Genomic DNA, 26712 nt, shown 5'->3' on the forward strand with positions numbered 1-26712 from the left:
GGACGACTCACCTTACCAATCCGGGCCACAGTCCCTTATACGTGAAAGTTGGCCTAGAATATACCTACAGACTTTTCTAGCTCCATTTAAAATTTATTTTTGAAAATTGCTTTTTGGATAGCATAGGATTTGGCATTTCTGCAGTTGGTAAATAGAAGATGTGGGGTCCACTCAAAGCTGGAACCATGAAAGCCTGTGCATCACTTTGGAACAACCAGCTGGCCCTTAAACAGAATCAGTTCCTTGTTCACTGTTGATGGTTTGAGACAATGCTGGGGAATGTTTGTTGTTGTTGTTGGCATTGATGTATTTGTATGTTTCTGCATAAAGGCCATGCAAATGTTAAATTATGGGCATACTTTAAAGATGAAACAGGAATATTTCTTTTTCTTTTTTTTTCCTCCCCAAAGCGCCAGTACATAGTTGCATATTCTAGTTGTAAGTCCCTCCGGTTCTTCTATGTGAGCCGCTGCCACAGCATGGCTACTGACAGATGACTGGTGTGGTTCTGCACCCACAACCGAACCTGGGCCACCAAAGCAGAGCGCGCTGAACTTTAACCACTAGGCCATCAGGGCTGGCTCAAAACAGGAGTATTTCTAAACATCTCTGCTTTATATTTGATTATGACTTTAGGAACCACAGAGCACATTCAGCTACCTTATTTCATTTCATCCCAGACACAGACTCACAAGTTCCGGTAGCTGGGAGAATCAGGGCTGAGAGAGGGGAAATGACTTGTCTAAAATCCCCCATGTTGTTACCAACCAAGCCAGGCCCAGAATGAGTTCTTAGCATTCAGTGTAACATTTACTGAGGGCCTGATGCGTGACACAACCTTTCCCAGGCACTGGGATCACTCTGGCAATTCCGTTTGGTCCAGCCTGTCTCTGGTCTGAGCATCTCTCCTTTGCGGCTGTGGTTTGGAGCTGGCCAGGGCAGAGTAAGGTAAATCTTACAATCTGGAGCCAGCCCCACTGCTGCCAGCTTCCTTGAAGGACTCCAAACAAGGAAAAGCCCCTACCCTGGCTGATTGTAGGCCTGTGCTTGCATGGCTCCTGGTGTCAGGGATCCAGCAGCTGCAGACCTCCCCTGCCTTGTGTGGTCTCTCCCTTCTACCATCCCTGGCATCCTGAGGGGTGCGTGTGTGCGTGTGTGCGTGTGTGTGTGTGCATGCACACACCTGCCTTTGTGTATTAAGTTCCCAACATTCTTTCCTCAGTTTTGCCCAGAATACAAGCCTGCTTTTGCGTTTAGCAAACTGGCCATTCTGCAGACCTAGGTGGGTCACTTCCAGCCAAGGATTGTCTGCGGGTCCCCCTTGACTGTTTCTCACGAGAGCTCCAGGAAAATATGAGGAAGTAAGATGCCTACAAGGAATGCACATTTTAAATTCCAGGCCAGAATGCATTGCTGGCTTTCTTGAAAGTTTTCCAAGCATGAGCCAAGACTTAGGTAAAGAAAAGTGACACACACCCTGGGAAGGGACTGCCTCTTAAAGATGCATGGTGATGTCTTCTACAGACAAAACCCAGCACGTTAGACAGGGAGGCAAAAGGCCGTGATATGTATTAGAATTAAATGCTGCATCAGTTCCAGGTAATCTAATGTTCGGTCCCTTAATCTTATTGTGTTTACCCTTGGCAGCATAACTAACAAACAATGCCATTCTGCCAAAGTTACATAAAGCAAGTATTCCAATAAAAACTCCAAGCCCTTTTCTTCAAAGGTTAGAGCTATTTTTTTTAATGGAACAGGGAAAGAATATGGCTCAATTCTGTGACACGATCTTTAAATTGCTTAGTTCATACATTTTATCATCTAGCGCCTCCGGGTTCTGAGCGTAGCTGAGTCTCCTGTCTGGGACCAGGAGGGGCAGGCTGGTGGGACTTGCACCTCTGGCCTTGACTTCTCCTCTGCTGGAAACCGTGTTCCTAGGATCACCTGCCCAATATTCCAGAGAATTCCGGCTCCCCAGCGCAGCTGTCACATGCTCTCATTCAAGTTCGCAGACAGGAACAATTACTGGTCTCCTCTCCCTTTCTTCATCTTTCATGTAAATTTATTTTTGTTTCTCTTTTCTCTTTCTTCCCCTGTCTCCTGTTTCTCTCTTTTTCCTTTATCTCTTTATTCTTTGTTTTTCTTTTCTTTCCCTCACTCCAGTCATTTGTCTCAACACTATGTTGAATGAAGTGTATGCTGAAATACCTTATTTTTATTGAGTAAAGCTTTATGTACCCTATTCATAATTTTTAAAATCAGGGGAAAATAACCTTTATCCCTCAAAAACAAACAAAACTCCAGCAATCCCAAACCAACTAAATTTTGTTTTTGTTTACATGTATTTGTTAATTAATGTATTAATTGATTGTTTATTAGTTATATTCCATATCCAAACACTGTGATATGCTGCTCATACTGAGATGAGCAAGACCCAGTCCCTGTCCTCACAAGGCTGCCATCTAGGTGGGGAGAGAGACCAGTGACAGGCAGTTACAAAACAAACAAATGCTCTGATATCATAAGGACAGATTTGGGGAACACATGGAGGGAGGCAGCCCTGATCATTCAGTGTGGGAAGAGTCCTTGGGCACTGGCTCTTGGCTGAGTATTTGAGGTGGGAAACAATGGTAACCTTCCCCCAGTAGAGGAGCAGCCCCCAGGTGATTCAGGGCATGACGAAAGGGGTTGGTCCTCCCAGGTCTTGGGAGCCCCCCTAGGAGGAGGCTTCGGCCCGACCCTGACGTCAGCATTGGGTCGAATAGGATGGTGAATTCCTCTTGACTCCTCTACTCAGTCTGAATTTGCTTAGTTGCAAATCGAAAATGGAATCAATTACATCAAGATTCAGGCCATTTGATTTTACTTTCATTTGATCATAAAAACTGCAAACATTAGATAGAGCAAGGCTTCTGTGCATATTGAGAAGTTATTCAAATGATCCTTTGCTCTGTATCAGATCTTTTGCTGTGACCCCATTTTCTGAACGGCGTAGCCGTAGCTGAAGAGCTGTACGTTCTCTGGATGATGTGATCGGTGGAAGATAAACTCAAGGATAGAAAGAGACCAAGTCCAGCGGCATTACCTGCTCCAGGGTGTTGCCATGTGGCAGAGAGAGTTTAAGCTATTATATGATGATGGTTGTGCTTACTTCATAGGGTTGTTGTCAGGATTAAATATGGCAACACATATATAAAGCTCTTAGAACAGAACCTGGCTCATGGTAAGTGCTCAAAAATGGCAATGAGGGGCCAGCCGGGTGGCGCAAGCTGTTAAGTGCGCGCGCTCAGCTGCAGCGGCCCGGGGTTCGCCGGTTCGGATCCCGGGTGCGCACTGACGCACCGCTTGTTAAGCCATGCTGTGGCAGCATCCCATATAAAGTGGAGGAAGATGAGCACGGATGTTAGCCTAGGGCCAGTCTTCCTCAGCAAAAAAGAGGACAATTGGCATCGGATGTTAGCTTAGGGCTGATCTTCCTCACACACACACACACACAAAAAATAGCAACGAGTGTGATGATCGTCTATGAGGATGCCTGATATCTCTCCTCAGTTCTCTCAGGCTGAAGCTAATGTCATGTCAGCTGGACTCCTTGTATCATTATATGTCATTGAATATGTCACCAAAGCCACCCTACAAAACATAAATGAGGATTAAATATTAAAAGTATTGTGAGTCAACATATTTACATGTATCTCTATGTAGAAATACTATAAGCTTGATGGTAAGACTTTATCATTTGTTATAAGATATTCTTTAAAAGAATATTTGGGGGGCTGGCCCAGTGGTGTCGTGGCTAAGTTCGCACGCTCCGCTTTGGCAGCCCAGGGTTCACAGGTTTGGATCCCAGGCACGGACCTACATACCACTCATCAAGCCATGCTGTGGTGGTGCCCATATACAAAATAGAGGAAGATGGGCACAATTGTTAGCTCAGGGACAATCTTCCTCAGCAGAAAGAGGAAGATTGGCAGCAGATATTAGCTCATGGCCAATCTCCCTTACCAAAAAAAAAAAAAAAAAGGAATATTTGATCTCTGCCTGAAGATGTACATCTTGGAACTAAGAAATCTAAGCGAAGAATTCAAAATAGAATTGCAACTGCCCTTTGCTTCATCCTCTACCTCAGTCTTTTCTAAAGCATGTGGGCGGCCCTGCCCCTTTACCTTCTGGCGACACAAAGAATAAATGAAAACAGTCCCCAGGTGCTGAGGGGCCAGATTGAAGCCCTGATAACAGGTATCGTGAAACACGAGCAGCCTCTTCTAATGGCTGAGTCTCATCATACAAGGCAGAACCCTGGATGAAGACGAGGCTGTAAATTGAGGGTGAAAGAAAGGCAGCTCTCCTAGGCCCTGTGTAGCGCCAGTGTGTGGAATTTTCTTTTGCAAGAGGTCACTGAGTCAAATGCTGTGGATGGATAATTTTATGGCCACTATAAAATTTATAGCCAAAGCAAGCTAAGATAATAAAGGTAATCAAACATCCAGCCCTGGGACGTAAGCATCCTATCTTGGCCCCTCGCTGCTGGCTGGGGGGTGGGGGATGGGACTGGCCAGCAGGGGGAGGAGTTCATCTGTCTGACTCAAGGCCAGCAGCAGAGCCTCAGCAATGGTGTGTGCCCACGTGAGCCGCGAGGACTGGGCCAGGCCTCGGGGGAGCTTCAAGCTAGGTGGGAACTGCCTGTGCTCTGGGCACAGCATGCCAAGAGCCGTAGGAAAATTAACTGTCATATTTAAATGCCTAAAAGTAAACAGCATAAAAAGGATCTGAACCAAGGCAGTTCCGGAACACCTCATTGTGGGAAGAATGTTAACCGACTGTTCAGCTGTGACTTGGCAGGCATGAGAGAAGATAAGGAAGGATGGTGTTTTACTTGGGCAAGTGGAAAGAGATCAGATGAGGTTTAATCAGAGAGCCGAGTTCAGGTGGGGCTTTCCTCAGCCACATCTCCCTCCTGGCTTTGCTGCTCTTCCTCCCCTCCTGTTCCTCCCTCGGTTGAGGGCTCAGGCTGAGCCCATCTCCTGCAGGCCACCAGCATAGGCTGGTAGGGTCTTGTCGCCAAGACCACCCTGCAAAACACACCATCAGAGTCCCTGGAGGACAGAAATCCCCGGTTCTTGGGCCCATTCTCTGACTCGGGCCTCGACATTGAGAGTCCTATGACCACTTCTCTAAAATGACAAAGCAGGCGTGTGGCCACTGGGACAAGCTAAAGGGAATTAACTCTTTGGTATTGTGGGGTTTTTTGTTTTGTTCCTTTTTTTATTATTACTGTGGTAAAATATACATAACCTAAAATTTACCGTCTGATGTTCTGGGCAGAGAATAGTTTGTCCCTCAGGAGTACACCCCACGGAGGGCAGATCTCACCACCACTGCTCTATTACAGAGGAAAGGCCTGCACATCAGAAGGATTCCTAAGCCTTGAGCTGCTTATTCAAGCGATTCTAGAACGTTCAGGAAATATCTAGAGCACCTACTATGTGCTGGGCATTGCATTAGGAGCTCAGAACTTTCAGGTGCCACCAAATGACTGAGTTTGACCTTGGAGTTGTTATCATGGGCTTGGGGCTGCATCTCAAGATGAGAGGAGCGCCGTCCTTAAGGCTTTGGTTTCTGTTCAAGTGCTTTGTTCTTAGTTCTTTCAGTGCTGAGATCCCTGGGCTGTCCCTTTAGTCAGCAGTCTCTCGGTGGTCTTTATTCTGAGTTTTTCCTTTTCTAATTGTGGCAAAATATACATAAAATAAAATTTACCATTTTAACCATTTTTAAGTGTACAGTTCAGTGGCGTTAAGTGATTCACGTGTTGTGCAACCATCTCCACCATCCCTCTCCAGATCTTTCTCATCATCCCAAACTGAAACTGTGTCCCCATTAAACAACTCCCCATTGCCCTCCCCGCCTCCCCTGGCACCCACCGTTCTACACCATCATGTCTCTATGAATTTGACTACTATAGGTACCTCATATAAGCAGAATCATACAATATTTGTCCTTCTGTGTTGTGGGTTTTTGTTTTTTTTTAAATAAAAACTCTTTTGATGAGATAGGGGATAATCCACCTTATTGCCCTAGCTTTCAGTAGATTTTATTCAAGCAAAAAGAGCCCACCCATAGTTAACTTGCTGCAATGTCTACTGAGACTTGTAAAAAAAAACTCACCTTGCCCATGTCAACTTTTCCCCCATCACAATCCTACTTAGAAAGGTGGTACCTCTACGCACAGAGCACAGATCCCGCCTTTGAAATGCATCACTTCGGTTCCGGATAGCTCTGGTTTCCAGGTAGAGAAGAGACCAGCAGGGTGATCTTTTCCTTTCCAGATTTGTTTTCCTAATTTATATTCTGCATAGGCTTTTTGAAAGTGTATCCTGGTGTCCTAATTCCCTCAGAGCACAACATGGCAGTGTAGAAGCATCCTAAGACAATACCAAGAGGTAAACATTAGCCACGTCTGATCTTTTTTGAGATAATTGTGAGTCAGTTTGTGCTAACACGGATCAAAAATATGTATTGAGCACCCACTGTTTGTAAAACCATAAAAACATTAAGTAACAGTGTAAGTAATAAATAACAATAGAAGAGATGTCTCAAAACAGTGAGATATTAATTGCCTAAGAGAAAATGCGATTAAATGTTGTTTTCTGGGATTTGGGGTCATAATATCATTTAATGTAGTTAAAGACTGAGTAGGATGCATTTGCTGTCTGTAGATGTCTCTACACAGGAAACGGATACCGTTGGTGCTCCCTGCTGTCTCGACAGAGTCAGAGGGAGGTGGCTTTCTGGGTCAATAATGTCATTTAAGATGAAGCCCCATGCTGACACACTCTGGAAGCTCTCAGAGTCATTCCTGTCAGTGGAGAAGGTAAAGGTCAATGGCTTACAGATTTCGATTTGTGATGTGGAAGCAACCTCGGTTCATAAGAGCCAAACATCTTTTGTCTTGATTTTGTGGTCAAGATCACAGCCAAATTTAAGAGTCACTATTTCTTTGGGGACAAGTATAGCGCTTCTCATAGTGAGGTATCAATGTGAAAATTTAAATGTGGTTGAAATACATGAATCCTGCTGAAGATTAAAATACAGAGAGTAGCTTTATCTGTGAATTCTGAGAAAAGCAGCTCCCCGTGCAGATGAACAGTAGCTGAGATTCTCACGCACCTTGAGGACCCCACATGTACAAGCACACACGTGTGCAAACACACATGTGCACCCTCTCCCTGCAGGCTGGTGCCCTTCACTGCCACCCATATTTAATTTACCACCACCCGTGGGATGGTGTGTGGTATTTTGAAAGTAACAGATACTGTTACTTCGGTGAAATGGTCCCGTGTAACCTAGCTGGAGAGCTGCAAGCAGGTTTTAATCAGAACTAAACCAAACAAAATCCTGTGGTGAAAATCTAGTCCCCCCAAAATTTGCGATGAGGACCCCCAGCGAGTTCTCAGCTGCTGCTTCTAGACTATGACAATGACACATACCTATAATCAAGATAATGAATCCTCTCCTCTAGAACTTTAGGTTTTTCAAATGTGTAATAATAGTTTGAGGCTTTCCAATCTGAGTTTTCTCAAGAAGAATGGTGTACCTTTCACAGGATCCTGCAAGAAACAATTAACTCCGAACAGTCTGAAAAGCAGGGGTAAACCATAGTGCTTTTAAAATATGGCTCTTGATTCAGAATTACACCGCGAAGCTCAAGTTTCTGGGGACTCCTGCCGTCTTGGGCCTTTTCTCCTATAGTGGATTTTGGGGAGGGGTCCCTGAGAGCAGCCTCGAGACAGGAAGTGGTCCTGAGGGGAGAGTTATTGGGAGGGGGATTGAACGGAGGGGTGGGGTGCAGAATGAAGATCGTCTCAGAGTGAGACAAATCGGCGTTCCAGTCTTGGCTCCTCCACTCAGTAGCTGCTTTCCTTTGGGTAAATATCCCGATCTTTCTGACCATCAGTTTCCTCATGGAGAAAATGGTTAAATTATCTGAGAATCCAGTATCTGCAGGTGACAGTCTTCAGGACTGCAGTGAGGGCTCTGTGGGAACCCACTACAGCCCATGCAAAAGCCTCATCTCAAGTGCTGCCCACCTGGCCTGGGAACCAGAGGTGGGGCTGCCGAGGGGCTAGAGAAGGGGCAGGGGCCTCGGGGGACTCATCTCCTCCCCTTTTGGAGTAGCCAAGGCTTTGACAGATTTTACATCCAGAACAGAGCCTTTATTAGAGCTAGCAGCAAAAGGCAGCCCCTCCTAGAGAGACTTGCTTTTGAAGTGTGGGGGGCCCACCCACTGGTAGGGAAGGCCGCTGCCCTGAGATAAAATTCAGAACCCAAGGGAAGAATGAGTGCTCCTGAGTGGGTGGTGTGCCACCACAGGTGGGGGACGGCTAGAGAATGTGGGGTGGGGGCATGTGTTAGTTTTACCACAAGAACGATCATGGAAGGAGTGCTCCTCAGATCCCTTAAGGAGTGTGGCCTCTGCCCCATGTCCCTCCTGAGACAGCTCTGTTGGAGGGAGACTGAGGAAGGGGGGAACTCACAGTGAGGCCCGAGGCGTGGGAGGCCGTGCCCTCAGTCATTCATGCTGGTGTGACTAGGGGCTGCAGCCAGTGGGCCTGGGGTCTCTTTCCTTCAGAAGCACATTGGCAGTGACTGAGGTCCAGCACCTTCTCCTCTGGCCTCCGCGCCCAGGGCCGGCACCGTGCTGCTCACCCCGTGAAACTGAGCAGGTGAACGCAGACACCTTCCTTCCTTGTAGTCCCTGAGGGCCTCTTTGAGCTGAAGAGTTGGCTAAAACCACATTTTGGAAGCTTCCCATTACCAAATCACAGATAGTATTTCTACACACACACACCCCTTTATTTTGGAGAGGGAGAGAGAACACGTGTCTGGCTGACTACAAGTTTTTCTATCTAGTTTTCTTTCAAATCTCTTGAGGTCAGTGACTAAGGAGAGTTTACTTTCTATAGTCCCCAAGTCTATTTGATGTTCAGGTTAAAGTAAACCTCAGTAAATGAGGAGAGATCATATAATAAGAAAAAAATAAAAGAATGAAGAATGGAGTCAAAGGCCTCCATTTCCATCTGAACTTCCCTGCTTAATGGCTGAATGGCCTTGGACAAGTCACCTAACTCCTCTGAGCCTCTGTTTGCTCATCTGTGAGATGGGGATAAGAGCCAACCTGTCTACTGAGCTTAATATTGATTGTTTCAAATGAAGCTGGTATGAGGAAGAAGAGGTTTATCAACAGCAAAGGGGTAGAGAGAGTTGAAGGCATCCTTTATTCTGTTAATGACAATGTAATTATCATAGATATGGATCTTTAGCCTTCTCTGCTTGATATATAAGCAGTTCAGTGCCAAGCTATCACAGTTTCAGAGAGCCGCAGAAAGAATTTGGACGGAAGCAGTGCTTTCATAGCCAAATTTCATCCAGTAGGCAATTATTTTGTTTCCTTTATAGCGTAACAATTCAGTTACAACCTATGGTGTGTCCTAAGGGTAGTTTGCAGGGTTGAGGAAGAGTAAATTCTGGGTAACAAGCGATGGTACCTTGGTAAGAAGGGCTCCATCAACACCCAGCATTCTGAAGCCTATGCCCCAGGGTATGTATGAAAATGATAGCTTATCTAACAAGGGGGCTCCCTCTCTCTCAGAATGGTCTAGAATGGATACGATTTTAGGTGTTAAATTAGAGCAGCTATAGCTGCTTCTATTGAGAGCAAGCCTAGTTCCACTATTTTTCAGAGTTATAAAGATTTACCTAAACAGAGATAATAGATAGAAGTTGCTTTAGGTCAGCTATCTTGTGGATGATCTTTGTGCAGGATATTGCCTGCCAGTGAGTTGTACGCAACTTGCAAGGAAGAAAAGTAAATGTTGAAGATACAGGAGACTGTAAGAAATGTTTGCACGTATGCCCACCACAGTGCTGGCTCATACTGAGTACCCAGTACACGGTTGTTTGTGTGAAGGCATGCACACGTGAAGTAGTGGTCCAAAAAAGAGGCAGCGCTTGATCCCTAAACTAGCACGTTGTAGAGACAAAACACTACACTTTGGTGGTGATGGGGGGAGGGGATACTGTTGTTATCCCAACAGTCAAACAAAATAGAAATACAGTGAAATTTTAGTAGAACTAAGTCTTCTCACTTAAAGGACTTAAGAAAAGAAGATTTAATTAGATAAACGTGAGCGGTAGAAAATAATAGCTCAGATTTATTCCACAAACATGTCTTGAACATCTCTGTGTGCCAGACATTGTGTTGATCTCCGGGGATACAGTGGAGCCCTAGACCTACTGTCCTGGGGTTTTTGTGTAGTAACAGACAATGACCTACTCTTAAATGTATAATATGAACCAAAATGAGATGAAGGAAGAGGCCGCAGTTCTGTAAAAGCATCCAGCAGAGGCTGGAAGGAGGCTGGAAGAAGGCGTCTTTGAAGAAGTGATGGTTGAGCTTGGATGTGAAGGAAAAGTACAAGCATTCCAGATGGAGATCGAAGGCATGTGCAAGAGCCCTGTGGCAGGAGGAGCAGGAGATGTGTTTGAGGAACTTAAGGGAGGCCAGAACCCCGGAGTGCAGAGAGTGAGGGGGAGGTAAATTAGCAGTTGCTGTAGCTGTTTGTATATTATTTCCGGAAATTTGGAATCCCTGAAGAAGATACTGGGTGTAGATACAAATGAGAACATGAATTTTCGGGTGGTGAGAGCCTACAGGAGTGGGCATTTGGGGGGATGCCCTCGTCCTATTGTGGAACAAGCAGAACAAAACCTAGAGAATGCTCAAAAGAAACCACAAGGCGAGCTCACCCAGGCTCTTAGGAGGAAGGCACCCCATGAAGAATAGGAACACAGACTGATCCCCACCAAAATCATGATACTGACTATATCTGGAAAGAGGAGGCTGGGAGGAAGGACAGTATGACTAGGGATGTGGGCAGTTTCAATTTTATATAATATTTGGTTTCTTCTAAATAATATCTTCTAAAAGAAATAAAATGTTGACATTTATGGATTATGGTAGTAGATATACCTCTAGGTTTGTTATTATTTGATTTTTTTCCATATGTCTAAAATATTTTTTAATTAGAGGGAAGAGATGGAAGTAGAAGGGGTAGAGGGAAGGAGGGGCTGGCACTGGCCTAAGAGTCGGGGTCCTGTTCTTAACGACCATTAGGTTGGGCAAATCACTTCTCTGCTCCTCAGTTTCCTTATTTAAGAAAAAGAGTTTTAAAGAGGATGATCTTGATGATCCCTTCTAACTCTAAGACATTCTGTGATTCTGATTTCTAAAAACAATTGATGATTGAATAATTCTACACATAGGCTTGGGAACTGAGTGTCCCGTGTCCACTAATCCCCAGTTCTTCAAAGGTGAGAGATCCAATCTTGCTGGGCACAGGATAGCCAATAGCTCTCTTTTAAGGAGGCCATTGCGTTGACATTCATTTGCTAAGTGACATTTTTGAAAGCCATGAGCCCACAGGATGCTCCCGTTCATCCTGGGCCAGATTCGGGAATCTGGAACCATCAGAAACCTGGGCCTCTGTGCTGGGCATCTCGCCATTTGCCGCTCACATCCCACTGGCTTCTCTGGGGGTTTGCAGGGCGCCTACAAGGACAGTTCATACACAGTGAGGCAGAAGAATTCCATTCCCTTCCCTCCCAACTTTAGATTAGAAATAATCATGGAAGGGGAAACAACACAAACAAACAGATGAGAAGGTAGCCACACATCAGTGAACCCGCCTGTACGTAAGTTGTAACAAATTGCACAACACACTTCCTGGTTTACTGACTTTTTTCAGAGATCTGTCTGTGTTAAAATCGGTGTGTGTCCTATATTGTAGCTACTTGATGAAAAAAATGGTGCTGTGAGTTTTGGGGTTTTGTTGTGGACATTGTCCAGGATGGCATTGTCTACCACGGGGGCTTCATAGATGCTATTTAGTGGTGACGACAGTGCGCGTGGCCATATCCTCAGCTCCTCGGTTGTTTTAGCTGCCCACTCCAGCTTGCTTCATTCCTCCGGGAGAGGGGCAGCTGTTGAGGGTAGCCCACACCCCACAGGCAGCAGAGGAAGCCCCAGGAGAGGTGACACGGGCCCTCTCGTCCTCTAGGCCATTGGCTGCCTTTGCTGACCCCTCTCCAGTTCCTCTTGCAATGGCAGTGCGGTTTCCTTACAATGTATTGAATGAATGAGAATAAGAAAGTATGTGTTGGCAGAATGTCAGCCGAATAATGCCAAGGCTTTCCAAGTAAAAGCATGAATTTAAGCAAAGTTTCAAGTCAGTGGGGCTCAGAGGAATGGCTATTCTGCTAATAATGAAAAGTACAAATGTTTTTATGTTCAAAGGTTAACAAATGGGACTTGCACTGGCCTACTGGCCTGCTCTGTTACAAAGTGGAAACTGCTCCTGATCTTTGCTTTATAGCACTTGTATTTTCTAGGCAATTAGAAACGTTTTCCACTCAGCATTTAAGAGATTTGAGCTGGCTGGAGACTCCTTTCTTTTTAAACTAAAGTTTCCCTTTTTTTTTAAACTAACAGTTTTTCCTTTTTGTGAGTAGACTGAAGTTTTAAAGTAACAGGTTTTTAGAATAGCACACTTAGACTTGCCTGCATAATTATTACACTTGTCACCAGATTAGCACTTTCTAAAAGTATATTTCTACACAAGATTCTCATTTTACCCAGAAGTACAGTTCTTCATAGCATATTATGTGGATTTAGGCAAAAGGAATCCAGCCCCATCCACTAGAACTTCCATTATAAAGGCAATCATTGCAAATAAAATGGAAGCCATTTGTATTAATAAACCACTAGGAAAATTAAGTCTGTTAAAATGATCTAAACCCTCAAACAAAAAAAAAACCCATTGGTAACTCATGGTGGCTTTATCTATTTTATGAGCTTCTCTAAGTCATCTGTTGCTGACTGCCCACAGCAAACAACAATAGCAAATAGTGTTGTATTGAATTCCTTATGTTCTTCATTAGAGGTTCACTTCTCCCTTAATAAAATGATACCTCTGGGGCTGGCCCCGTGGTGTAGTGGTTGAGTTCAGCACGGTCTACTTCGGCAGCCTGGGTTTATGGGTTTGGATCCCAGGTGCAGACCTACACCACTCGTCAGCCATGCTGTGGCAGTGACCCACATACAAAATGGAGGATGATTGGCACAGATGTTAGCTCAGGGTGAATCTTGCTCAAGCAAAAAAAAAGAGGAAGATTGGCAACAGATGTTAGCTCAGGATGAATCTTCCTCGGCAAAAACTATAATAAAATATAATAAAATAAAATGATACCTCTGCCCCACTTATCTATTTGAGAGCATTTGGGACCATTCCTAGTAAGAAACCAGGACCAGTTGATGTCACTGGTCTGGTCTTGGGCTGCAAACAGTATGCATAATGGCTCATGTTTTTCTCTCCAAATGGAGGGGAGACACAGATGTAATTGAAACTTACAATGTCAGGGGGTAATTTTATTCCATTACTTTTAATGAAAATGAGGAGGTCTCCTAGCTAAAATGCTGGAAAATCGCCTTAGAGAAGCCCTAAGCACCCACATTGCTGTGTACATGTAACGTGTAACTGAATGCATGTGGGGGACATGTTCCCTCTCTGCCTCCCTCCCCCTCTCCCCGCTGTGGCCCACTCCCCCCAGTAGAGAGATGCTGTCAGTGGTGGTCAGGAAATGCAGTGAGCTGCAGGTAATGAGCTCAGTGTCCCTTTTCCTTGTCAGATCTCCCAGCTGATGACAGAGACTGGCCGGGAGGGCCTGACAGAAGCAGCGCTGAATCGCTACAATGCAGACAAGCCTTTGGCCTGCAGCGTCCCAGCCTCCCAGGGCTCCTGCGTGGCCAGCGAGACGTCCACAGGCACCTCGGTGGCCGCTTCCTTCTTCGCAAGGTAAGAGAGGTGTCCAGACCCTTGGTCCTTTCAGATGAGCCCCTCTGGTCAGCCTCTCACATGGACCAGTCTAGCTAAAACACTAGGAAGAGTTTGGAACCGTCCTTTGATTTCACTCTTTGAGCTGGGGTTTCTCAAGCTCAGACTGTTGAATCTTGGGTCAGATAACTCTGTTGTGGAGGACTGTCCTGGGCATTACAGGATGTTTAGCAGCATCCCTGGCCTCTGGCACCTTCCACAGGTGTGACAGCCAAAAACATCTCTAGATGTTGCCAAATGTTGCCTGGGTCGAGAACCACTGCTCGAAGAATACGTGGCCTTAAAGATGGTCCTCCGTGGGCTGAGGACTTTTGTGGGCAGAGCCTATGGCTGGTGTTTCCAGATTTGTCTTTTCATTACAGAAAATGGACTGCTTAAAAATTAACTCTTACAGAGATGGCAGATTTTTCCTTCTTGACAGACTAGCTGGATTGTTATCAAATACGATCCAGCTAATCTTAGAAACTTTAAAAGCATGAGAAACAAAAAAGAAAGGTATTTCAGTAATGTTTTCTGCCTAATTTTAGCAACATGGCAGAGACAGGGCAGGAGACGATGGACAGCTGAGCAGGAAGGCACATCACGGATCATCCCATTTGCTCTCCTTGTTTTGTGAACGAGGAAACTGAGGACCAGGAGAGTTCAGCTCTGAGTTAGTTTATAGCAAAGCCAGAAATGGAAACCAGATTCTTCTGCTTTTTTCTCTGTGACTCATTCTGTATTGGACACTTGGAACTTAACCTTAGGAAATATGTCTACCTAAGAGTCCCAGGCCCCTGAGTAAGCAGGACCAGATATGAAATCAGAAGACCCCCTTGGGTTCAGGTTCCGGGTCTGCCTCAGGTTCCTCGTCTATAAATTGAGGATAACACCTACTCCTCAGGGTTGCTCTGAAGATTACGATAAGATGATTGGAAATTATAAAGTACTACACGAATGATAATTCCATATGGACTTAGCTAGGATGTCAGTAAGAAGGAATATTGCATGCGCCTTCTTGTTATGCTCATGAATGGCACCATTCAAAGCACAGATGTGAGGAAGGGGCTCTGATTAGTCAGAGGAGGGCCAGAGGGCTAATATTCTGGACAGAGACACAATAAAGGCAGCACATGGGGCTTCTTGGAAGACTGGCTTTGAGGTTCTGATTGTACCTTGGTGCCATGTTTATTGTCCTATGAACAGTGGGTCAACTGGGATATATGGGGAGCAACAGGAAATATGGGTGTGCTGGCCACCGGACAACAAGGGCCATCATGTTAGCTCTGTCTGTACGTGAATTTCTGTGTTGTCTGGGACCATGGAGCAAGCCCAGTGGGAGGCCATGTCCTTGCCGTTCAGGGAGGGAATAAAGAGATGGAACATGACATGAGGAAATGCCACAGAAGATCCCAGGACCTAGGTAGGTTATTAGAGCGTGTCCAGAGGAGGGTGACTAAAGTGTTGAGGAACTAGGAAGCCGTGTCACGGCAGGTTCAGTCTGGAGAAGAGAGCCCTCCGCTGTCTCTTGGGCCGTCATGTAAAAGAGGGATTCGCTTGGTTCTACAGAACACTGGAGTATGTGGGCAAAGGCTGAATAAAACCTGCTGATGGAAGGGAGATATCTCCAAGCTCAGAATAAAGAAGAACTTGCTCACAATCCAAACTGCCCAGGAGAGAGTGAGGTCCCCAACATGGAGGGAGATCAAGCTTACATTGGATGGTTTCCCGGCCTCAATGCTGGAGAGAACCTTTAATGCTCAGATGGGAGTTGATCTCCGATGCGCCTTCCTGACCTGAAATGCTTTGCATCTGAAAAGCCTTCAGTTTAGAGTCCATGCAGAGATGTTTACAGATCAACTGACTCACAAAAAACTCCAGAAGGATTTGAAGCAAGAAGAAATAAGAGCTTAGGGCTCCTGATGGGTGGTGTTGAGGGAGGACGAATGTTTCCTGCTGCAAGGAAGCCGGTAGCATTTTAGAGCCAGGAAAGGCACGTGGAGAAGAGAGAGGCTGGGAAGGCCCGAGAGCTAGGCAAACCGTGTGCTTGAGGCCAGCTCTCCCGTTAATCACAGGAGGGCTTACAAACGAGCAAACGAACATCAGGGCAAGGAACGGCAAATGACTGGCAAAGACGGTCTTTGTTGAGACTCTTGCTTGTACAGCCAAGGAGTAGAATGGAAACACCGAGGTGAACCCCAAATGGATGGGCCGATGATGTGGGTTCGGAGAGGCCTTGTAGATGATGTTAGTAATAAACAAAGACTGGAACTCGTGAGTTCAGAATTGCAAGGGCTTGTGGCGTGAGCTCTCCAGCAGCTGGAAAGGATCCAAAGGGCTGCCTGCCTAAATCCTTATTACCTTCTTTGTGGTGAATGCTGATGGCACTTGGAGCTTAATGGTTTAAGGCATTAAAAGTACATGGCTTGTCTTTAAAGGGTTTACCAGATACAGTGGGGGGAAAGGTACCATGTGAAAAAGAATAATTCATTTCCCCCCGCATGCATTACTCTGTTTGCCTGCTGCTCTCGTCACTAATGGTTGGGCTTTCACACCTCCCAAAGAGGGAGGCAGCATGTTAACCCCCTCCCTGTCACTGAGGGGAACCTAAAGCAGAAGACTGAGGGACTTGCTCAGGGTCCACAATGTTAAGAGACAGAACCAGGGATGTCTCTCACCTCTTTGGATCCCCAAAGGTCCACATGATAAGTCAAAACCAGCCCAGCTTGTGTTGCCAGACAGTCAACTGAGTTCAGGGTCAAGGGGTTTTCTGTTTCAGCTAAAGCAAAGCTGTGTAAGGCAATGGGACGGTGGCTTTTGATAGGGGTGAAATCTGGACCCATGGCTGGTCCTAAAACTGGAAACGCTTTAGTGGTTGTGGTTTTATATCGAAGAACAGGAGTGTCTTTGCGCATAGGGATTTGGGGGCAGACTCACCTCCTATGCGTCAAATCTGTTCACCGCTTTTCTCCTAGTTCTGCTGGACTGTGTGATGGACACGCAACACCAAGTCTGCAGGGCCCTGGGGCCCTGCGGCTCCCAGTGGGGACACAAGTGTGGCCCGCTCTCAGGAAGCTGTGCTGGGCATTTCATTTCATGTGGGAGGGACGCCACTTGCCAAATTTGTGTCTAGTGTGGCTGATGTTTACGGAACATTCAGTATCCATCACTCACTGTACTAAGCTCTTAATTTGCAAAATCTCCTGTAATCCTCAGACTAACCCTGTGGGGTCGACCCTATCATTTCCCCTGTTTTATGGATCCACAAAGAGGTGTGCTGAGGGTAAGTTACTGACCCAGAGCCGCACGGCCAGGAAGCAGCAGCGTGGGGGGTGGATGCTCATTTCCTCTCGCTTGCGAACCCTTGTTACTATTCCCTGTGCCCAACAGGCACAGTAAGATTCTTTATTACAGGTCTTTTTCACCATAATCGTGAACTGATGGTCATTGCTTATAAAACAACATTTGAAATAAGTGGGCCCTGCAATTTGTTTGAGAAGACAGGGAAAACAACAACAAAAGCCCAGTTTGTTGAGGGTTCCAAGTGTCTACCTGTCTCTGTGACATGAGCCTTTCTTTTAAAATGTTTACTTTTCAGAGCTGTGGATAGAGGTCTGGGGGGACCAGGTTGCATTTCAGATTCAACATCTGTAAAATAAGAATTCCAGTTCTAAATAAGCAATGATGCTGTGGCCCAGGGCTCTCGCAGCGTGGTCTGTGGACGGCCGCTGGGCCCCACACCCTCACTGATGTGTGATACGCGTGGAAATTGAAAGGAAGCCTTGTGAAACTTCTGTAGCAAGTTGACGGAGTAATTTTATGTCTGTTAAATCTACGAATAAAAAAGTGGGGCTTGTATTTTGAAATGTAATTAGAAATAAAAGAAGAAGTGACTCCTACACCACAGACAGTTGAGAAGTGCTGCTTCACAAATGATGAAGCCCAAAACAGTTGGCCTTTTCTGTCTTCTTGCCAGAATTTCTTTATTTCTGTAAATATCAGCGTCTGGATAGACTGCCTTTGCTTCAGAATTTCAGTACCTTGTTTTGGGAAAAACATTTTTTTTTTTTGGAAAAAATAGTAACAGTGAAATAGTAACAGTAATACTAAAAATATTAATAGTAACTGTAACCAAAAACAGAGATTGGCACAATTGATCATCAAGTTGGTTAACTATCATGTGTCAGCTTTGAACTTTTCAAATGAGGAATCTCCTTTGCAGGATTCCCGTGTTAATATGAAGTGGTGAAGTAGGTGTGATTAGATTTTCCCATTTATGGACTGTTCACTTTGGGCAAAGATTTACTTTTTTAAAAAAATTTGTTGTGATTTTTTTTCCATTTTATTGAGATATAATTGACATATAGCACTGTATGTTTAAGGTGTACAGCGTAATGATTTGACTTACAGGTATTGTGAAATGGTTACCACAATAAGTTTACTTAGCATCCATCATCTCATATAGATACAAAAAAAAGAAAAAGAAAAAGAAATGGTTTTTTTCCTTTTGACGAGATCTCTTAGGACGTACTCTCTTAACAACTTTTAGATATACCGTACAACAGCATTAACTAGAGGGGGAATTGGAGAAAGATGGTCAAAAAATACAAACTTCCAGTTATAAGATAAATAAGACCTAGGGATGTAATGTACAGCATGATGACTATACTTAAGATTTACTGAATTATGTGCTTTGTGTTTGAAAGTGTGAAGTGCATAAAACCCAGTAAAAACTCTTGGGCGGATCCTCAGCATTGTAGGTGGAGGTGGTGGAATCCTCATTTTTATTTGAAGAGTAATGAACGGATTCTGGATTATGCATAGAATTGCCTTGAACCTTGGCAAATAAAGTAAATCTCTCAGATGACCTCATGTCTTCACATGGATGTTCTTTCCCCAATTACCTGAATAACCATTTAAAATCATGCTGCTGCTGTTTTAATTCGTGGAGAAAATGAGCCTCTGGAGGATTTTAATCTACCTTCAGAGCAAATGTCTGAAAAGTAGTGAAAATTCCCACCTATCACATGAGCTTTTCAAAGGCAAGTTCAAGTTTGGCAGTGCCATCTCTGTGCAGTGGGGAAGCACATGTGTTTCCAGTTCTGTCTTCAGACATCACTTCTTATTGTAACGTTTTTTGTTTATAGCTCTTATGTTCAGTTCACAACCTTTGTGAGACCATTACTTTTTTGTGTGTGTGAGGAAGATCAGCCCTGAGCTAACATCTGATGCCAGTCCTCCTCTTTTTTGCTGAGGAAGACTGGCCCTGGGCTAACATCTGTGCCCATCTTCCTCCACTTTATATGGGACGCCGCCACAGCATGGCTTGACAAGCAGTGCGTTGGTGCACGCCCGGGATCCGAACCTGCGAACCCTCTGGCTGACAAAGTGGAACATGCGCACTTAACCACTGCGCCACCGGGCCGGCCCCAAGAGACCATTACTTTTTACCAAATTCAATCAAATCTTCAAGTAGAATTATATAAAGGGCATTTTTGATTATCAGTGATTTTTTTAAAATTTATTTCCTTTATGTAAATAAGTGCCTTTAAATCTGTTTTCACTGATTTTGATTACTTCAGATGACTCGATACCTCCAAATCGTTTACCCTCCGTCCATTTGCTCGTTATTGGGCCCATCACATGAGTTAGAACTTCTGTTTCTCTCTCTCTTCCTCTATTTTTCCGGTAACAGGGTTATTTTGTATTTATCCACTCTCTTCTTGAAGATTCTGACCTTTACACAAGTTTTTACTGTTGATTAAAAATACCTCTGTCCTGGGTTTGGAATTTTCTGCATAAATTTTGGAGTTCACCTCCATATCGGGTTGCCCTCAAATTCATTATGTGGGTCCATTTGCTCTGCTTTCTCTTTCTCACTCGCAAAGCTGCCTCTCATTTCCTTCTACCAACTCCGCGAACTCTTCGCCTTTTGCCTGAACTCATTCTTTTCGTAGGGATGTTATTATATTTCCGTCCATCTCACCCTCCCATGCGATTTCTCAATCTTTGTTTTCAGACCGCCCCTTGTCTTACCTAACAGCCTTCCCCAAGCCCCTTGAGCATGTCGCTGACTGTGCAGGGCTGATTTGACTGGTATCCCCGTGAGGCCAGAGGTTGCCGTGGCATTAAAACCAAACCAGCTCAGGTCGTGGGGTCAGGGGCTAAGCTGAGCTGAGATGGCCGACCCCTGGCTCTGAGGTCCTGCCTTTGGGACCAGGTTGCTCTGCTCATCAACCCCCTTGCAGGGCCTACTCTTAGTGCTGTGTATACACGTGCTGCTCTATACACAGCTAATACTGTTACGGGGAAGGGTCTACCCAAAAGCCATTTCCATGTTCTTGCTGACAGCCAGCTCCAGTGGTGCCTTGTTGCACTGGGTACAGCAAGTGCTTTTCATATATAATCTTGTACAGCGAAGGCTTTCTTTAGTCCCTGGGCGTGTTAACACACAACAGGAGTGCTGGGTTATGTGCGAGGAGTCTATGAAGTCAGAGAAGGATGAGAAGGAGTGTGAACCTGCTCATGGTCCCTTCGTTCTTCCATCAGGTAGAGTTCCCTTTAAGGATGCTCACCTCTCCTGTTATAAATACATCAACAGTTAGTGCCAGAGAAAAACCATCCTCAGCACACCTCAGTTGGTCTCAGGTGATCTGGGAGGAGAAAATTGGAGCTGGGTGCCCAAGATCCGACTCGTACTTGCCAGTTCACTACGGAGAGACAGAACAGAGCTTCTACCTCCAGTTTACAGATTGGAAGTTTGTTTCTAACACCATGTCCACCACAATAGAATGATACCTCTACAAAAAGCTAAGAGCTTTGAGGAGCTCATCTTCTGGAACTGCTCTGTGTTATTATTACTGTTTTTCCTGTTCCTTGTTTTGTTTTCATCAAATCGTATTGTACCTACTTAGGGTCTCATTCTAGCCCCTTCCCCCGTATCCCCCGTTAGTCTCCTCCGTCCGCCACTCCAGCTCCCTGCCTGCCTGTTCCATGGCTCCCATGGCAGTGGGGCTACTGTTGAGCTTCTGTGGGACACCTGTGGTCAGGGCTGACATGTGTAGTGATGCCATTTGCTCACGGGACAAAGGCAGCAATTGAAGGGGCAAGTGGGCCTTACGTCCAGCCACCACTCTGCCGGCCGAGCTGAGGTGGGCTCCATCTGTCCATTGAGGCGTCTTTTTCTCAGTCGCACAAGTTGCAGTCTGGGCTCCTCTTGCACCAGGGGTTCCTGGCCCCTTCCCTGGGGGCTGAGCAGTGTCAGGGCGGCCATCTCCGAAGGCCTGAATGAGAAGTCAACCCCCGCCCTCTGGGTTTCTTGTTTATTTATTCCTGGCAGGTCATAGCTTTACTTTTCTTAGAAAAGACTCCGTGGACTTCTTGGAAAATAAAGGACTCTTACTCGTGTATATTGATGGAGTGAATTTTTAGGGGAATCGTAGTTATATGATTATAGTTTCTCTTGAATGCACATCAGTTGCAGTGTGAAAGGAAAACATTAAGAAGGAGCCAAATGGATATTTAGTGCCCTCAGATTTCAAGGGCCCCAGGAAACAGCTTCAGGTGTTTGCTGCATGAAGAATTAAATCCTTGATTGCTTATGAGAGACAGCGAAGCACTGAGGAAAAGGTGGCGATAATTCAATGTCTACACTATTATCCTTTGTGTTCTAAAAAAAATCCTAAAACACTTGAAATAGATAACCCTAACCTCCAGTACCCAACTCCAGCAACCTCCAGGACTGTTCTATTTTGGGGTGTGCAGACTGTAACAGAAATGGCATTCATGGCTTGGCCCACATCATTCTGAGCTGGTGATCTAAACTAAAGAAAATGGTCAGTGTTTACAGCCCCCTTCCCCTCTCCTGCTGCAGGGAATATGTAAAATAGGGCATTTTCTGATTAAACAACTTCTTTTTCTGACTGATGGCTGGTTGGGGTGTTGGCAATCAGCTCACAACATCTGGGAATCATTTGCACAGCTTCGCCTAGGTTGAAGACCCAATTCATGCCTTGGTGTGGACGTGTGGATTTCAGTGAGCCTGAAGGACCCCAGTGATTATTGTCAAATATTCTCAGGGGTAGGCATTCTAGTTCTTTTTTTTTTTTAATTAGTTGTTTATTAAGGTAACATTGGTTTATAACATTATATAAATTTCAGGTGTACATCATTATATTTCGACTTCTGTATAGACTACATCATATTCACCACCAAAAGTCTAGTTACCATCCATCACCATACATATGTGCCCTTTTTTCTAGTTCTTATTGTAAGTTTTGAATGCTTTTTTTTTTTTTACCAATGGGGTGGGGGAGAAGAGTATTGGATAAAGCAAAGAGAAAGATGGAGAAGCCGTGGTTGAATCCACAGCCTGGTTGAATCCACTGACATTCTGATGACAGGCAAGTGACTTAACCTCGCTAAGTCTCAGTTTCTTCTGTTAAATGGAGATCTTCATATCTGCTTCATAGGATTATGGTGAGGATTAGCCCACAATGTCATAGTACTTTGTAAACTTCATCTAAATCCTAGAGATAATGTTAAGATGGCGCTTGCTATGAAAAGGATGGAATTCCACCCTCAGTGGGAAATCCAGTGAATTCTCGGTGTTCTCTTTTGAGTGGACGACTTTTGTCATGGCTGCCTTTAGAGTGTGTTTACGTGGGCCTTTGTAATCTGGCCTAATGACCACCTAGGACCTCTGCAGCAATTGTAGGGATGGGGCATCAGGCCTCAGAGAGCAAAACTGGCTACACAGGAGCCGAAGACCACAGCTAGCCCTTAAAGCCTCACCTAGAAAGAACCAGGCGCCACTGGTGATTGAAAACATACGTGACCCGCACAGAGAGAAACTGCCCTCTTGAGTGGGGCCCGGTTAGCTGGCTACACACTTCTTAAATCTTTTGAAGCATTTCATTTTGTAGTTTCATGGCCTTCGAAAAACTCTCAAACAATAAGAAAGCAAGCAAAGGGAAGAAAGGGAGAAAGGGAGGAGCAATCAGGAATTCTATTACCACATAGCTTGGTGGTGACTCAAATGCAGGGAGTGGAATTCTGCCAGGACACCGACAGTGAAAATTAACCAAAACAGTAAGTAAAATAGAAGTAGAAGGAGGAAATATTCTCTTTCTTTGTTAATACCCTCATGATTTGAATTGGGGGCTGAGGAGGGAGGATGAGGTGGCGTGGAGTCAATTCAGAAAGAGCAAAGGAGTGACCAGTGTACTGAAGGAGAGGAAGGAAGGGGAGAGGATACAATTTTATCTACTATATATATATATGTGTGTGTGTATATATATGTATATTTTTTAATCTACTATATATATATATATTTTTTTTTTTTGGTGAGGAAGATTGGCCCTGAGCTAACATCTGTTGCCAATCTTCCTCTCTTTTTTGCTTGAGGAAGATTGTTGCTGAGCTAACATCTGTGCCCATCTTCCTCTATTTTGTGTGTGGGATACCCCCACAGCATGGCTTGATGAGCAGTGTGTAGGTCCCCGCCTGGTATCCGAACCCCGCACTGCCTAAGCAGAGCGTGCGAACTTAACCACTACACCACTGGGCTGGCCCCACTACTATATATATTTTTAATTTGTTTCCTAGTCTGCATTTCTACCACCACCCTGTTGTAATACCTCTATAACTTGTTTCCTTTCTTCAGTAATTACTCATTTAAAAATAATAGCCTATATTTATTGAGGGTTTCCTATATGCCATGCACTAATCTGAGTTCTTTACACAAATTTAAACCTCAAAAGCCCCATGAGTTTGGCTCTCTTATGATCCCCTTGTTTAGACGTGGAAACTGAAGCACAGATTGGTGAAGTAACTTGATCAAGGGCAGACAGCCAGTAGGAGATGGGTAGGTACTTGAGCCAGGCTTTCTGATTCCAGAGCCCATGAACCAGAATGTAAGTTCCCTAAGGGGAGGGACATTTGTCTCTTTGTCCTTGGCTGAAGCCTTAGTGCCTAAAAAAGCACTTAAGAAATGTCTGTTGAATGAATAAACGAATGCTCTTAGCCACTATGCTCTCCTGCCTCCAAACTCAAGATGAGTTGTGATGGGCAGGCAATCATGAATTCTCAACGCGAGGATGACAAATGAGACCAAAGTAGAGAATGGATGCAGAGCGCACCACAGACGCTCTAGGGAGAAACATTTTGACCAACTATTCTGTATTCTTCTAATTTTGTTAGTTACTATAATATTGCTTCCCATCTCACTCAGAATAAAAGCTCAAGGTTTTTCAGTGACTTACAAGGCTCTCTCTGCAATCTGCCCTCCCCCATCCTTGACCACTCTCCCTCGTGCTTACTCTGCTCTAGGCACCGAGCTCCTTGCTGTTCCTCAAAAAAGGCCAAGACCGTTGCCTCCTCTTAGGCTTTGCTCTTTCTGTTTCGCTCTGCTCTTTCCCCAGATATCTGCTTGGCTCGGCCCTCCATTCCTTCAGATCTTTTCTCAAATGCCACTTATTCGCAAGGCCTTCCCTCACCTCCCCGTTTAATGGTACAACTATTCTGTCTCCACATCCTTCCTCCCGTGTTAGACCTGCTGTCTTATGAACGTTTGTTGATGAATGAATGAATGGATGAATCTCAGCCTCAAAGGGAGACGGGCAGCTCTGTTTCCAGATTGTCCGCCACTGGAGTTTTTTGAGAAGTTCATCTCTTTTCCCACTCAGTTTAAACTACAGGCTCAGGAATTAAATTATTCTTTTAGCTTTAGGACATGTTGGGGAGATAGCATCATAACAAAGCATCGAAAAAGACATTGTTGGGAAATTAAGATTCTTATCAAAGTGCAAGTACCTAGTTGTCTTTTCAAGAGGAGGATTGTAAGAGATGGGAAAAGTGGCGCTGCCTGGGACGATAAACCAAAGAAAGAGTTAAAACAGAGAAAAGAGTTATGAGTTATAGGACTAGCACAGATGAAGTAGGGCTCTCCATCTTTTTTCCTGTCTCGTTGAAAACCTGTCTTTTCCTCCCTTGAATAAACCTTTTTGCTTTCTGTCCCCTGCTTTGATTTATTATTTTAATTCTATAGCTGTCTTAGTGAAGTATGTAAAGCATTTGGGAATAAAATCACATGGAAGACGTTATAGAAACTAAAGATGTATTATATTATGTGGTAGTGGGGAGGGTTCAGTTTGTTGATGAATCATATCGTTGATGAAAACACACGTCTAACCATGGCATTGTCTATCGACTGAATAAGAAATTGGCTCCTCATTGAGGGTATGGGAAGGAGGAATTTAAGGAATACTGTCTTTAATAATTTGGTGACAAATATGTAGAACTGAGGCATAAAGAGACCTCATTGGAGTTTCTGCTTTTTATACTGAGAGATGTCCCTGAAGGGGGGATTTTTATTTTTTGGCTTTTAAAATGGAAATAATTAATTTTTCCTTTTCTTCTATGCGATTACTAAGGTGTAGATATCATGAGAACAGGAACTGTGTCTAATCCCCCCACTGCACTTAGCATCATGCCTGGTACGTAGTAGGAGCTTAATAAATGCATGTTGAAAGCATGAATCAACCATGCTTGAAAACTTAAGTCTGCTTTGCTTCTCAAAAGACTAAAATACTTAAAAGAAACAGCGGGATTCCACTTGAAAAGAGCAAAATTGGTTGCGTAGCCTCAGAGTTATCATCATTCCAAGCACTAGTGTTAATGATAAAAATAATTCTGATGGATAAAAAATAAATGGAATATTTTTCGTTGTTGATTTCAACACAGTTAGATGCAGCAGTACACTGTTTCTGATAATCATCTTTTATTTAGCTTACACAAAAATGATTTTAGCATCACACTGTAATTAGATGATTTTCCCGGCACCTGGTGTGCATGTTCATGAAGCGCCCTGAAATTCAGGAAACAGAATTTCACGAGTCTAGAAATGATGGCCTGTGTCATTTTCTGGGCCTCTTCCAAAACCAAAGCCTTAAGAGTCCATGGTTTGTCCTTTTAAACCCTAGCCAAGGAAAGAAATGGCCTTGGCAGTGACAAAGAAAGAGACATTCTCTCGGGGGCCTGGAGTGAAAAAGGATGTAATCAGCACCAGGCCAGCCACGTTGAATAAAAAACGAACAAATATTAACCATCGCTCAAAATTTATTTCCAGTCTTTTAGGGGCTTCAGAAAATAAATGTGGTTCATTTTTCTGAAATAAATTTTCATTTATTATCATATCTGTCCCTTTGGTGCTCAGTCTAAAGGTAGCATTTGTAGGGAAAGCAGAATATTCCTGAAGCTGGCTGTCCCGAATTTTAGAGGCACTTTCTTGGGATGAAAAAAATGCTGAGCAGTCTTAAGTTCCTATCTATGCTCTCACCGCCTACATAGTGTTTAACAATCAAAATAAAGGTTTCCACCCTTGAGGAGCTCCCAGTGTCAGGTTAAACTTGAGAGAGGTGGTGGAAGAGAGCCAAGGATTGCCAACCGGTGTGTCATGAGTCTGAGCTGGGGGGGGGCAGCCTGCTGCAGGAACCTCCTTTCTCCCCCACTGTGCCTCTGCAGCCCCCTCACACCCCGCTGTCTCTGGGTCCCTCAGGAATTTGCGAGATGCATGTAGCTGGCTGCAGCAGGTACTGTGGCCCCTGTGCCCCCATGATCTTCCGCTCATCATTCTCTGAACAAAACTTTATGGCTCCCAAAGTCCAGCACTTGTGACTCTGCCTGAAGGTCTTCTCTGGCTGCTAGAGCCCACTGTGCTCAAATGTGGGACAGGCCAGAGTGCCAGGGAGGTAATCCTCTTGGGAGCAGCCCCCAAATAAGGCAG

General features: G+C 44.7%; 1 protein-coding gene across 1 annotated transcript in view; it reads left to right on the plus strand.

The window, feature by feature from the left end:
- KIF26B (kinesin family member 26B) overlaps window positions 1–26712 on the plus strand; it is a 455674-nt gene that overhangs the window by 201117 nt on the left and 227845 nt on the right. The window contains exon 4 of the mRNA XM_058533562.1: window positions 13744–13910. Coding sequence (XP_058389545.1) covers window positions 13744–13910 — 167 coding nt within the window. The remainder of the gene's footprint in view (window positions 1–13743; window positions 13911–26712) is intronic.

Source organism: Diceros bicornis, chromosome 38, assembly GCF_020826845.1.
Source record: "Diceros bicornis minor isolate mBicDic1 chromosome 38, mDicBic1.mat.cur, whole genome shotgun sequence".
Lineage (NCBI taxonomy): Eukaryota > Metazoa > Chordata > Mammalia > Perissodactyla > Rhinocerotidae > Diceros > Diceros bicornis.